The 12,931-nt window shown below is 43.1% G+C and overlaps 2 protein-coding genes across 2 annotated transcripts in view; both read left to right on the top strand.

Moving 5' to 3' along the window:
* Positions 1-10,001, top strand: part of tncb (tenascin Cb) — a 49,258-nt gene extending 39,257 nt beyond the window's left edge. The window contains 12 exon segments of the mRNA XM_079516797.1: positions 416-688; positions 1,991-2,113; positions 2,558-2,701; positions 3,694-3,813; positions 4,484-4,627; positions 4,955-5,085; positions 5,341-5,473; positions 5,938-6,089; positions 6,229-6,325; positions 7,037-7,198; positions 7,854-8,017; positions 8,355-10,001. Coding sequence (XP_079372923.1) covers positions 416-688; positions 1,991-2,113; positions 2,558-2,701; positions 3,694-3,813; positions 4,484-4,627; positions 4,955-5,085; positions 5,341-5,473; positions 5,938-6,089; positions 6,229-6,325; positions 7,037-7,198; positions 7,854-8,017; positions 8,355-8,465 — 1,754 coding nt within the window. The 3' untranslated portion in view covers positions 8,466-10,001.
* A 1,237-nt stretch (positions 10,002-11,238) lies between these two features.
* b3galt8 (beta-1,3-galactosyltransferase 8) lies at positions 11,239-12,436 on the top strand. Its single transcript, XM_079515813.1, has 2 exons — positions 11,239-11,458; positions 11,805-12,436. The coding sequence occupies exons 1-2, from the start codon at positions 11,453-11,455 to the stop codon at positions 12,426-12,428; spliced, it is 630 nt and encodes a 209-aa protein (XP_079371939.1). The 5' UTR covers positions 11,239-11,452; the 3' UTR covers positions 12,429-12,436.
* The last annotated feature ends 495 nt before the right edge of the window (positions 12,437-12,931 follow it).

Raw genomic sequence — 12,931 nt, 5'->3', positions numbered from 1 at the left:
GGTTCTGACATGTGCATTATTCAATGTGCAGGATTAACTATCTCCAGACTTACCTGACAAATGTCTGCTGGTAAAAAACAACAACAAAATGTATGCTTCCTAATCTTGAATCTCTATCCGTCTTTTTCAGTCTGACTTCAATCTGATTCTGTCCTCATATCATGCTGGGGTAAAACTCATCTACTCTCTCTCTCTCTCTCTCTCTCTCTCTCTCTCTCTTGCTTGACTACTGGCGACAGTACATCCAACAAATGGCATCTGGACACTGATGCCATTACGCTTGCAATTATCGCTGTCCTTTCTTTGTCTACTGTGCTATCTTTTCATCTCAAATGTCAAAGTGCTCTCGAGCTCCAGAGAGGTGTAACTCTTTATTAACACTTTATTTTAAACCTTGAACCTTCTTGTCGCTCAGAGGCTGAACCGGAGGTGGAGGCTCTCTTTGTCTCCGACATCACCCCGGCGAGCTTTAGTTTGGCCTGGTCAGCCGAAGAGGACATCTTTGACACCTTTGTTCTAATGGTCAGCCAAGCTGGCGGGCTCAGCCAGCCGCAAGAGCTGGTCCTGGGCAGTGAGGAAAGGAGCACGATTATCACCGATCTCGCTGAAGACACAGAGTACAAAATTGAGATCTTTGGACTTGTTTCGGGACGACGCTCCAAGTCTGTTATGGAGGTGGCAAGAACAGGTACACGGTGTCACACCACACCGGCAGCCATGGCCCGAACGTTGGTGAAATCACTGCCATGATGAACTGGTGCTTTTAATTGTTGTATTGCCCAATACTGAATGTGTCATGTCAGTGCATTCTTTTTTTCTTCATATCATTATTGTTTTGGGCAGATTCTGCTCTCATGATAACAGCATGACAAGAGGTGAAAATGTCAATGTTTTAACATGTCTACCGTCTATCTCCGTCATTGCAGCTGTTTTTGTTTACTAACCTGATATAACCAAGTGTAATGGTATTTGTCCAAGGCACTTAAAGCAGCAATCTGGTCTAATGAAAACACTTATCTCGAGAAATGAAGGTTATTATTGCCTTTTAATGGGAGGCTCCCTGGAAATCCATGAATTCTTGATGAGGGCCAGCCTTGTCTGCCTCGTGTCAGTGACTGTGTGCGTGTCGTTTTATCTGTCTCAGTATCCTGTCGGTCAGGGTTCCTCCTGAGTGGTATCAGTGAGCTGCGCCAACAGGCCCAGTATCTGTAAAACACACTCTGTCCTCACTTGATTGCCTGCCATTTTGTGGAGAACTGCTCAGGAGATTTTCCCGACTCACAGTTTTGTCTCGTCCATTCAGTTTTGTGTCCGTCCAGTTGTCTAGTTCCTACCACAGTGTTATGTTTGGCTGCTCAGGTCCATGTGTTGGTCTCTCTCTCTCTCTCTCTCTCTCTCTCTCTCTCTCTCTCTCTCTCTCTATCTCTATCTCTCTCTCTATCTCTCTAAGGGGAAAGTTGTCTTTGTCTGGTAGAACGGTTGTGTCTCTGTCCCCTGTGCTTCCTGGGGGTATGGCTTTACTCTTGGGTGCATGTTTTACTCTTGTGTTTTCCTTGAAACGGGGGCAAGTTAATCTCCCTTGGTCTGTCACGCAAGATGCTGTGACTGTGACTCAGGGACGGTCGCCATGAGCCTTGTGCACCTCGGGTCCGTCTGCCACGTCTTGCTCTCTCTCTCTCTCTCTCTCTCTGTCTGTCTGTCTGCCTCTGCTTGAAATGTGTGTCTTTCACTGGTGGATCTCTCCTGGCTAGAATAACAAAATCCATGTGTCTGTTCTTGTCTCGTTGCTTAATGATGTGAAGAAAAGTGTTTTCCAAAGGCAGGAATATTCTCACTAGAATGGATTGAGGCTGGGCATTTAACTGATGTCCAGTGACTTATATTGTACGTTCTGCATTCCAGTCTGCTCATTTCAGAAGCTGGCACACAATCACTAACTGTAGATTTCTATTTTGGTCTCTCCTCCTCCTGTGTCTATGTTGTTTTCCAGACCTGGGAACCCCTAAGGGCATTCGATTCTCTGATGTCACCGATACGTCTGCTACTGTTCACTGGACGGTGCCCAGGGCACGTGTGGACAGCTACCGTGTCATCTATGTACCCACTCATGGCGGTGAGTACACTGTACAATCCTCACTTCACTTAACTCTGAGAGTGTACAAATATAACCGTACACAAATTAACAAATTAACATTGGCTCACACCTTCTAAAATAATATTCTAACAACTACATTTAAGACAGTGAATTACGATTGCTAAATGCTGACTAAATACCTGTTGTGTAAATTTGAATTATCATTTGATTGAGTTTCATCTCAACCGTGTATAATGCAATGCTGCCCTCTGGTGGTTGGTGTATTTTTGAGTTACCTTTTCATTGCTGAAACATCAGGGAGAGGTAATTTCATCAAAGAATGGAAGTCAATTTGCATTACATCTTGCTGAAATTAGATGATGCTAATGATGAGGCAATTTTAAAGACAACCTGACTGTCCTTACATCAATGCATTTGCCGAGATGTGATGGCATGATGATTTGTCTTTCCTTTGATATTCAGGAATACCAAGGACAGTGGCGGTGGATGGCTCTGAGTCTCAGACAGAGCTGCCCAACTTGACCCCTGGGGTCACCTACCAGATCACTGTCATTGCTGTCAAAGGTCAGAGGGAGAGTGAGCCCGGCTCTGATAATGTCACCACAGGTAAGGGGTTTGGTCATTTTTGTTTATTTTTGTTATTTTCACAGTGACAAAAACATGATATAAACAGCAACAAGACACTAAAATCTGTTCAGATAGAAAAGTGGAGGGAGGGGGGTAGACAACTAAAGGGCATTTACTATGACGTCAGGGATCTCCATCCCTGATGATGTCACGTGATGTCACGAGACCATCTATGGAGATAAGTGACTGACTGACTGACTGACTGACTGACTGACTGACTGACGGGAAATGGACGTTTTCATAGTAAATGCAGCCTGCGGTCGCAATTAATTAATTAATGCATTTAATAATCCAATCCAAAGAAAAGGTTTTTACACTGTATACTTGAGTACAGGCCTTTATTCTTCATTATTTTTCATACATTTAGTTTAGTTTGAATACACTGTATATCTGTAGTAATATGCCTTTTGAATCAGATTCAGCCTTTGAAGCAGGAATGTGCTGTGATATTTAGCACATGCCTGAGGGTAGGGACTAGTAGGTGTCCTATTTCATTGCAACACCACAAAACAGCATAGTGTGTGTCCACTCAAACCGGCAGTATTTGTGCGTGCACATACAGTAACACTTGCCAGTCAAGGGACTGCAGGATTATGCACTGGCTAAACTGTAATTTAGATGTCATGTTATGTAGACAGATGCCAGGTCATTTGTAGACCTGGCATTCTATAGTGTGTATAGTTTCAATGTACAGATTATAGATTTTGTTTGATATTATGCCAAATATATATATCAGTTTAGACTGATTGGTTTACCTATGATCCTAGATTACTACTTATATGCATTTGATATATTACCTTGTGTTTTCCTTGCTTACTGTAAATCGCTCTGGATTAAGAGCAAGTGTGTGTGTGTGTGTGTGTGTGTGTGTGTGTGTGTGTGTGTGTGTGTGTGTGTGTGTGTGTGTGTGTGTGTGTGTGTGTGTGTGTGTGTGTGTGTGTGTGTGTGTGTGTGTGTGTGTGTATGATCAGCTCTAGACAAGCCTCGTGGTCTGACTGCAGTCAACATCACAGACACTGAGGCCTTACTGTTGTGGCAGCCTGCCATTGCTACAGTAGATGGATACGTCATTACCTACAGCGCAGACACAGGTAGGTGGAACAAGCATGCACACTAGCAACTGCATGCAAATGCACACATGCAACACATGTAGATACAGCATATTGTGAGTTGATCTACCTTGCATACACAGAAGTACGTCTCACACGTGTAATCCTAAAGGTAAAATAAGGACAGCAGGCAGATTGACATTGCGGGGGATTACTGCAGTAAAAGCTAAAATATTTCATGTTCCATTGTCAGTATCCTTTGGTTTAGTTTCATGTTGCAAACCTGCTGTTGGTTTTGATTATCCTGAGGGAGCAGATCTTTGCCTCAAAAATTATTCCACATTTACTTAACAGTGTTTTTCAGATCAATGACTTCTTGTGGATTGTGAGGAATCTTTCATATGATACATCATCATAAAAAACCCATGAAAATCATGAAACACTACACTAGAACAAAAATATACACAATAATACAAAACGGCAAGTTCCATGCGTTTGTAATCCCCTGTGGAGAGTACCTACTTCAACCTTAGAACAAAAGATAATAAAAGGTGTGTGTGTGTGTGTGTGTGTGTGTGTGTGTGTGTGTGTGTGTGTGTGTGTGTGTGTGTGTGTGTGTGTGTGTGTGTGTGTGTGTGTGTGTGTGTGTGTGTGTGTGTGTGTGTGTGTGTGTGTGTGTGTGTGTGTGTGTGTATGTGCGTGTTCTCTCCAGTGGCCCCAGTGATGGAGCGTGTGTCAGGGAACATTGTGGAGTTCGAGATGACTTCCCTAGCCCCGGCCACACACTACACTGTCAAGATCTATGCAGTGAGGGACACCGCTAAGAGTGCAGCCACCACTACTGATTTTACCACCGGTAAGTGGGTGATCTAATGTACATGACAAACATCTCTCATATTGTTCATAAGCTCTAATGTAATCAGTATAATCCGTGTTCTGGCCACTTGTTGGACACGTGTTTAATACTGTACATTTCTACTCTGTCTGGCTAAAAACTGTCTTTTACTCAACACCGCTTGACCTGAATATGTAGTTTTGGCTATAGTTTCTAATCCAGCAGTTGTCTGAAAACATGGGCATAGTGGAAGTATTTTGCCTAATAAACTTGGATTTAGATGGCGTGAGAACCAGTGGTTTTATCTAAACTGAATGTCCAACAGCAACTCTTCTGTGTGTCCCTCAGATGTTGATGCCCCACAGGACCTGGCAGCCAGTAACATTCAGACAGAGAGCGCCATGCTCACCTGGAGGCCCCCTCGTGCTGACATCACTGGTTACATCCTCAGCTTTGAGTCCTCTGACGGAACAGTCAGGGTGGGTAGATGCCTACAATACCTAAATAGAGAGATGGTGTTCAATAGATCCCAGAATTCAAAATATACATTACATACGCTCACTTTTTACAAGCTACTTTACACCCAGTAGAATGGATGGATGATTGTCAGTCGTTCATGTATGTTTGATTAAAATTCAATAAAACGTAAATTGAAAAAAAAAAAGAATGGATGGATGGTTACCAGCATGTTAGTAACTAACATGCTGTGTTCTCTGTTTGGCTTCTTCCCACAGGAAGTGGTTCTAAGCCCCACTGCTACCTCCTACAACATGGCCCAGCTGAGTGCCTCCACTGAGTACTCTGTTAAACTGCAGGCTATCGCTGGCCCCAAGAGGAGCAGGCTCGTCACTACAGTCTTCACCACCAGTGAGTACAATATGCATGGTGGTTAGAGTCATCGTCCTATATAATCATAGGAAAGGTGCAGGTTCAAGTCCTTGTCTGTATTTGATTACTGTAAATCGCTCTGGATTAAGAGTATCTGCTAAATGCCTAAATTGTGTCTAAAGGCATGGCCCTGAACTTTTATTTTGGGCTTGGAAACATTTTTAGGCGAGTACCTTGCCGCCTTCAGCCAGGACAAAATGTCCGGTGGACACGGCCCGTTGCAGTAAACTGGTGTGTGGCTCTGAATAAGAGCTCTGAGCTACAGTGCCTTAAATGTAAACGTGTGTGTGTGTGTGTGTGTGTGTGTGTGTGTGTGTGTGTGTGTGTGTGTGTGTGTGTGTGTGTGTGTGTGTGTGTGTGTGTGTGTGTGTGTGTGTGTGTGTGTGTGTGTGTGTGTGTGCGTGCGTGCGTGTCCGTGTGCGTGTGCGCGTGCGTGTGCGCAGCCGGGGTGCTGTACAGATTCCCTAAAGACTGCTCTCAAGCCCTGCTGAATGGAGACACTGCATCAGGCCTATACACCATCTACGTGGGTGGAGATGATAGCCAGCCCCTGCAGGTCTACTGTGACATGACCACTGATGGAGGTGGATGGATTGTAAGTCACTCAACCTATAATACTAATATAATACTGAATCTGATATGCGAGTTTGTGATCTACAGTAGCCTACAGTAAATGTATCTACTGTATACATTATATTTTTGTTTGTTTGCTTGATTGTTGTTTATCGCTGTAGGTGTTTGTCAGACGTCAGAGTGGGAAACTGGAGTTCTTCCGTAACTGGAAGAACTACACTGCTGGCTTCGGAGACATGAACGATGAATTCTGGTTGGGTGAGTGCTAGCAGACACCAGTCCACATGAAAATAATAATGTTATTTTAGGTGGTAAGTGGTAACTAGGTATGTGAGTACATTTACATACAGTACATATAACAATTTAGCCATTTTCAATCTTATCCAGATCAACTTACAAGAACGGAGTAAGTGGCATGAACCCAATCAAACAATGACAGGGTAACTTGTCAAGTAATAAGAGTTTAAAGGAATCAGTGGTACAAAGTAACTAGTTACGATAACAGGTAAACCTCAAACCTATCATCTGTCTAAACAACACGATATCTAAATAACATACTTAGCATTTGTGGACACTGGTATTATGCAATACCAGTTGTACAACTGGTGCAAAATATATCCCTGATATTGTCATAAATACGTATGTTGATGACGTACAGAATTGAATGTCAGAAATGTACACACTACCACTTAGATTGGAATGGCTTGGGCTGGCGCCAAGTTTGTTCACACCAAGTTTGAAGTCAAACGGTCGGACGGTGCCCGAGTTATGCCTGGATTTGTGAAAATAATAATATAATATAGATGTAATACTAGATGTACAATATTCATACTACATACAAACTGTAATGGATACATTAAAGAAGAGAAGTGTCTTGTAATAATGTTGATGCCTATGATATCAATGCACCTATATTCATTATTTAGTAAGTGCGTTTTCATTGTGTGGGCTTGTCCACTCTCCTCGTAGGTCTATCTAATCTCCATAAGATCACAGCAGGAGGTCAGTACGAGCTGCGTGTGGACCTGAGAGACAAGGGAGACGCAGCCTATGCACAGTATGACAAGTTCTCCATCTCAGAACCACGGACCCGCTACAAGGTCCATGTAGGAGGGTACAGTGGCACTGCAGGTGAGTCTGTCTGACTTCTACACAACAGCAATAAAAGGCCTAAGTGTTACTCAGCTTGATTGTGGATGTAAAGATGATGTCAGTTCAGTTGGCACACAGTCAAATCCAGAATGTTCATTAAAACCTCCAGATGTACAATGCATTACATACAGCCATGTATAATGTTAGCAACACTGACGTAAGTGCCTGCAATCACACACTGGTTTCAATATACACATATTTATCTTCCTAAGACACAAAAAGGCAGTTTGTATTAGTACAACCAAACTCCTACTAAAGCCACGTTTTCCCAATCTCTGTCCAGGTGGCATTATTTTGAAAGATGATTGAGAGGGTGATCAGTGTCATTTGCTATTGTGAATGCTATTGTGATGCCTTTATCATGTCAGAGTGTTTGGGTATGGGAAGGCCAATGATTTTAGAACCAGTATTTGAGTAGTAAAAATAGTGCAGAATGTAGTGCTATTTGTAACCTTTCCCTAAAAAGCTCTTTCTTCAACATGCTTTTAATTTACAGAGGTGTTTCAGGATTACCATAGACTGTCCATACAGTCATCCTTCTTTACATAAATTGCACATTTATTTATACCACAAATCATACAGCAGCTCAATTGTTTAACTTATTTTCTCTTTTGTGTAATGTGTACCCCTACAGGTGATTCTATGACCTACCACCACGGTCGTCCATTTTCAACATATGATCATGACAATGACATTGCAGTCACCAACTGTGCCCTGTCGTACAAGGGTGCCTTCTGGTATAAGAACTGCCACCGTGTCAACCTCATGGGAAGATATGGGGACAATAGTCACAGCAAGGTACAGTACAGTTAAAAAGACCAGACTAATTTCTACTGCAGTGTTTTTATGATAGTCCTTCCAAAGATAGGAACTGATGTACTGTAGTAGCTGCACCAAGCATGTAAGCTATTTATTTCCTCTTTATATATTGTCACTCTGTCTGAAAAGCATGTGGAGCTCATTCAAAACCAAGCAATCCAAATTTAATTATTATTAAGTAAAGTGATGCCCAAGTATGAATAGCCATAATTGTTCTTGGTCCTCATTATTCACGTCCTTTCACAGACTTTTTGAGCAACCTAACTATTTTTCCTCCGGCATACACTAATTACGTTCATCTGTTGATCTCTCTCAGGGAGTTAACTGGTTCCACTGGAAGGGCCATGAGCACTCCATTGAGTTTGCTGAGATGAAAATGAGGCCGTCCAACTTCAGAAATTTGGAGGGAAGGAGGAAACGCTCATAGACCAACCAACTGCTGCTACTCTGGACCACCACCACCTCCTCCCTTCCCCTCAACCCATGCCCCCACCTCTTCTGTCCTCTGTGCCAGCTGAAGTTCCAGTCCACACATCCCACCGCAGCTACCAAAGCCACTGCCAGGAGCCCCTGCCGCCTCCACTCACTCAAACAGATGGCCCCTCCTACCCGTCCATTCATAGACAGACACACAAGCACATGCACAGATCAACGTCCCACTCTAAATCAACTCCAAATCCCACAATCCATTGCTGGATGATATGGTTGTGTGCAGTTGTAATACTGTCAATGCCAAAATTGATGTGATATATAACAGAAACAAATGGACTTAAATGAAGTTCAAATCAAAACTCATGCAGATTCTTTTCATGCACCAAAGAGAGCAAACTCTATCACACCCAAGCATTTTCTTTCTTTCTGACTCATCTTACCATGGAGCAGCACTTGATTGCAGCCAGGGGGCGTTATGTTGTGTACAGAATAAGACACCCTAGATTCAACACACCCAGAGTATTTTCTTTCACATTTTGGAGTTTACAGAGAGGACAGGCTGTTTACAAGTCTTGATTAGTGTCAGGGCATCTTCACTAATACTGATAAAAATGTTTAAACTGTATTATCATAGGAGTCAGATGCTGACAGTGATTTGTACAGAATTTCCATTCATCCTAATCCAGATGTTTTATCATAAAGGTTGAAAGGGATTTTACCTCAAGTGCACCACTCTGTCAGATCAGATGTCTTCGCTTTCCAAGGAGTTGTCCCTCTCTAACATGTCATTTGTTTGTCTTTGTGCAACTTATTTGTCTTGATGTCACTTTATCCTCCTCCTCCTTACCCGTCCCTCGGCCCTTTACCCATCATTCGATACAAGTCACCATCTGAAGTGATACATAGGCATGAAATAAAAAACATCAGAGAAAACATAAATTAACACATATTCATGTGGATGATGTTCATTTACTGTTGATTGTGTGAGACCTGAAGGCGTAATGCAATCGCCTCCGTGGACTTCTCCGCAGTTACAGTACCATATCATGCAATTTTAAACTTAAAAGAACATAGGAAGACATTTTTAAGCTGACATGTTTCTCTTTTATGAATCCGAGGCAGGACCTATTATTCAGTATATAAATAAAATGGGTGATTATGTTTTGTTTTTGTTTTTGCAAAATGTGAATACAGTACATATATTGTGGAACAAGAGAATGTCATGTGTTTGTTGAATACAAAAGATATGGATGCTCAAAACAAACAAAAAAGGGACCATTTACAATTGATTTTAAAAGGTCACTATGCTATGTTGAGGGGGGGAAACAGTGAAAATTTATAAATCTAGTAACCCCACCCCCCTTCTGTCTGTCCCTCAATCCCTGCTAGTGCAGGTTACTAAACCACTGACCCCCTAAGGAATGCCTGTGTAAATTAAGTTTATTTTATTTTTTGTTTTCCATTTTTTTGTTTATAACTGGGTGAACAACAGGTGTTTCTCTGTACGTATTACAATAAAAGAAAGTTTGTTTAAAAGTAAAGTGTGTTTTATTTTTTTCAGTGTCAACATAGAATCTATGTTGTGGATGGAAACTTGTGGGGGCCATAATACTGACTGAAGTCTATAATTTGCCTAATATAGGCTACTTGATATTGCACTTTTCTTTTTGAGGGGCTATGTCCAGCTGTGATGGTCTGTGTAAACAAAAGTGACAAGTGAAGGCAAATTGTGATTGGCCAGGATGAGGTGATGTATGATGACGTATGCTGATAAGAGCGCCCCTCACGTCACGGGTGGCTTCACGATTAATAACAAAACAGTGCCATGCTGGAAAACACAAACGTCTTAATTTAGAGGCTGGGCACATAATAGCTCAGTCAGTGTAATCAGCACCGCTGTGCTGGACAGCGCCGTTTATGGCGGCACCATGAAAGAATAGTAATTTAGCCAGGTATAATCATAATGGTGTGAAATAGGCTACAAAGTGTACTACAAACTAAACAAGAATATACTCTACAAGTGTGTTGTGTGTAGTAGGCCTATAAACCCATGCATGGCATAACTCTGGCATATAAATCTCTTTGAATAATGCACCATGGAACTCTGGCATATAAAGCTCTTTGAATAATGCACCATGGATTTAGACATCTGCACCTTGCAGTGTGACTGGATAGGCCTGTCTGTCTGTTACATGCTTCGGACATGAGCTAAAATTATCGCACCATGACACCGGTCTGGCTGGTTTGACGGGATACCTTCAAAGACAACACACCATGAGGAGAACAGCCGTGAGCAACTGGAACATTGTAGTTCTGGTTGTAGTTTCCTTTATGATGAATTCCTGTTCTGTCTATAGAAGTGTCTATTTGTACGTCTCTAAATGTTTTGATGATTTGAACATGGTGGACCCTATTGGAAACAAGTGTAATGCTTAATTGGGTCGTCCACTCACAGTTAACAGCCTTTGTATTGAGTTTGTGCTTGAAATGTACTGTAATTCTGCAAACTGTTAATAAATTCTTCAATCAATCAATCAATCAATAGCCAGCTACTTCGGAAATTGAGCTCGGGATAAATATAATCAGTGATAGTGCCTTCGTTTCTTGGACCCAAAGGGACTTCATGAATAATCTTATATAGGGTCCGCTGATTCCCCACTATCAGTGGGCTGAGTCAGTAATGTGGCTCCTCGCTCTCTCTGCCAGGAAGGGGAGTGTTTAGTTGTTGTTGTTCGGTAACCTCGCCCACCAGGCAGTTGCTCGGGGGTCGTTTCCCATCGGAATGCAATCAATGCATAAAGTAAACAAGGCCTGGCAGCTGGCGGCGTGGCTTCTAGTGTGGGACAGTGGGACTTAAGTTTGCAGGATAATCAAGAAACCAACGAGAGATGAACAGGGGGGTGATTTATTCCCGAGAAGCAACGCAAAACACTGCTTGCTGCCTACACTGCTTCTGCTTTTCAAGTTTGCGATGAAGATAACATGGAGGTGGGTGAAGTTTCTTGCCGTTTCGGCAGCACTAGCGCTGTCTGCGCAAATCTGGCTAGTTATCACATCCAATAAGTCGCACAATGTGCTAATAAAGCCAACACCTGTTTCTGCAGCAGCCTTTAGAGTCATATCTCCCGCAACGTACAAGTATGTTCTCAACCAGCCTGCTGTTTGTAATGGCAGAAGCCCCTTCCTGGTGTTAATGATTCCAGTTTCTCCGGCAGATGTTGAGTCAAGGGCTGTCATTAGAAAAACATGGGGGGCGACCGGTTTGTTACCCGGCCGGGACACGCTTACTATGTTCTTTATGGGCATCATTCCCAATCCCAAGGAGGACTTCCAGGAACACACCCAACGTGAGCTGGAAGAGGAGAGCAGGGAACACGGCGACATGATCCAAATGGACTTCCTGGACAGCTACCAAAACTTGACCGTCAAGACCATGATGATGATGCACTGGCTCGCCACGCACTGCCAGGACAGCTCCTATGCAATGAAGGTGGATGCGGATATTTTCGTCAACATTTTCTACCTCGTCAAACTTCTTGACGGATCTCCCAGCCGGGGCTATATCACTGGGTCGGTCATTCGGGATGGACGTCCGCGGCGGGGAAGGAAAAGTAAGTGGTATCTCTCGGAGGATGTTTACGCCGAGGACTGTTTCCCACCGTACGTGTCCGGGGCGGGGTACGTGTTCTCAGTGGACCTGGCAGCGAGGATCTCCTGGGCGTCCCGGTTCGTCAGAGTCATTGCCCTTGAGGACGTCTATGTCGGCTTGTGTTTGCGCGTGCTGGGTGTCACTCCCGCATATGCGCAAAGTTTCCTAACACTGAGGAACCTGTTTGAGGTGAGGCGGTTGGAGTATGACAGGTGCACATACGCCAAACGAGTCATCGTCAACGGGTTCAAGCCATCAGAGTTGCTGGACATTTGGAGCGACTTCTCCCAAGGTCACCTCAGCTGCTGAAATAATCCAGTAGCCGTTTCCTCAAACGAGAAGAGATCAAACAATCTGTGGTGGTGCCTAAAATTAATCTTCTTTTTCCACAGTTTATCAACAGTTTGGTTCTGTTTTCTGCCTTTTACCTTTGCTGCCTATGCCATTTGCTCATTTCTGAAAAGAAAGTTGAATGAATCAATTTTCCCACTACAAGTGCCCTCATTTTATACACAAAGTTGTTTACCAATGTATCTATGCAGACATGTATTTACTTGCGCAAGCAGAGCGTGCAAGTAATGTTATCAGTCAGGTGCTACGATGCGTATGTCCCTTAGCAGCATATGATATGACGTCATATGCTGGCACGAAGCTGACCGGGCAGGTATGTTTTCCGTCATGCTACGAAGCATATGTCCCATGACGTGATGAAGATATGTACCAATGACCCTTAGACTGCATATGATATGACATCATATGCTGGCCCCGGACATACGGAAGCAGACCGTACAGGTATGTTTTCCGCGGATGTC

This window comes from Electrona antarctica (genome assembly GCF_951216825.1).
Source record: "Electrona antarctica genome assembly, chromosome: 12".
NCBI classification, from domain to species: Eukaryota; Metazoa; Chordata; class Actinopteri; order Myctophiformes; family Myctophidae; genus Electrona; species Electrona antarctica.
Note: the sequence above shows the minus strand (reverse complement) of the source record. Positions and strands in the feature narration are given on the sequence as shown.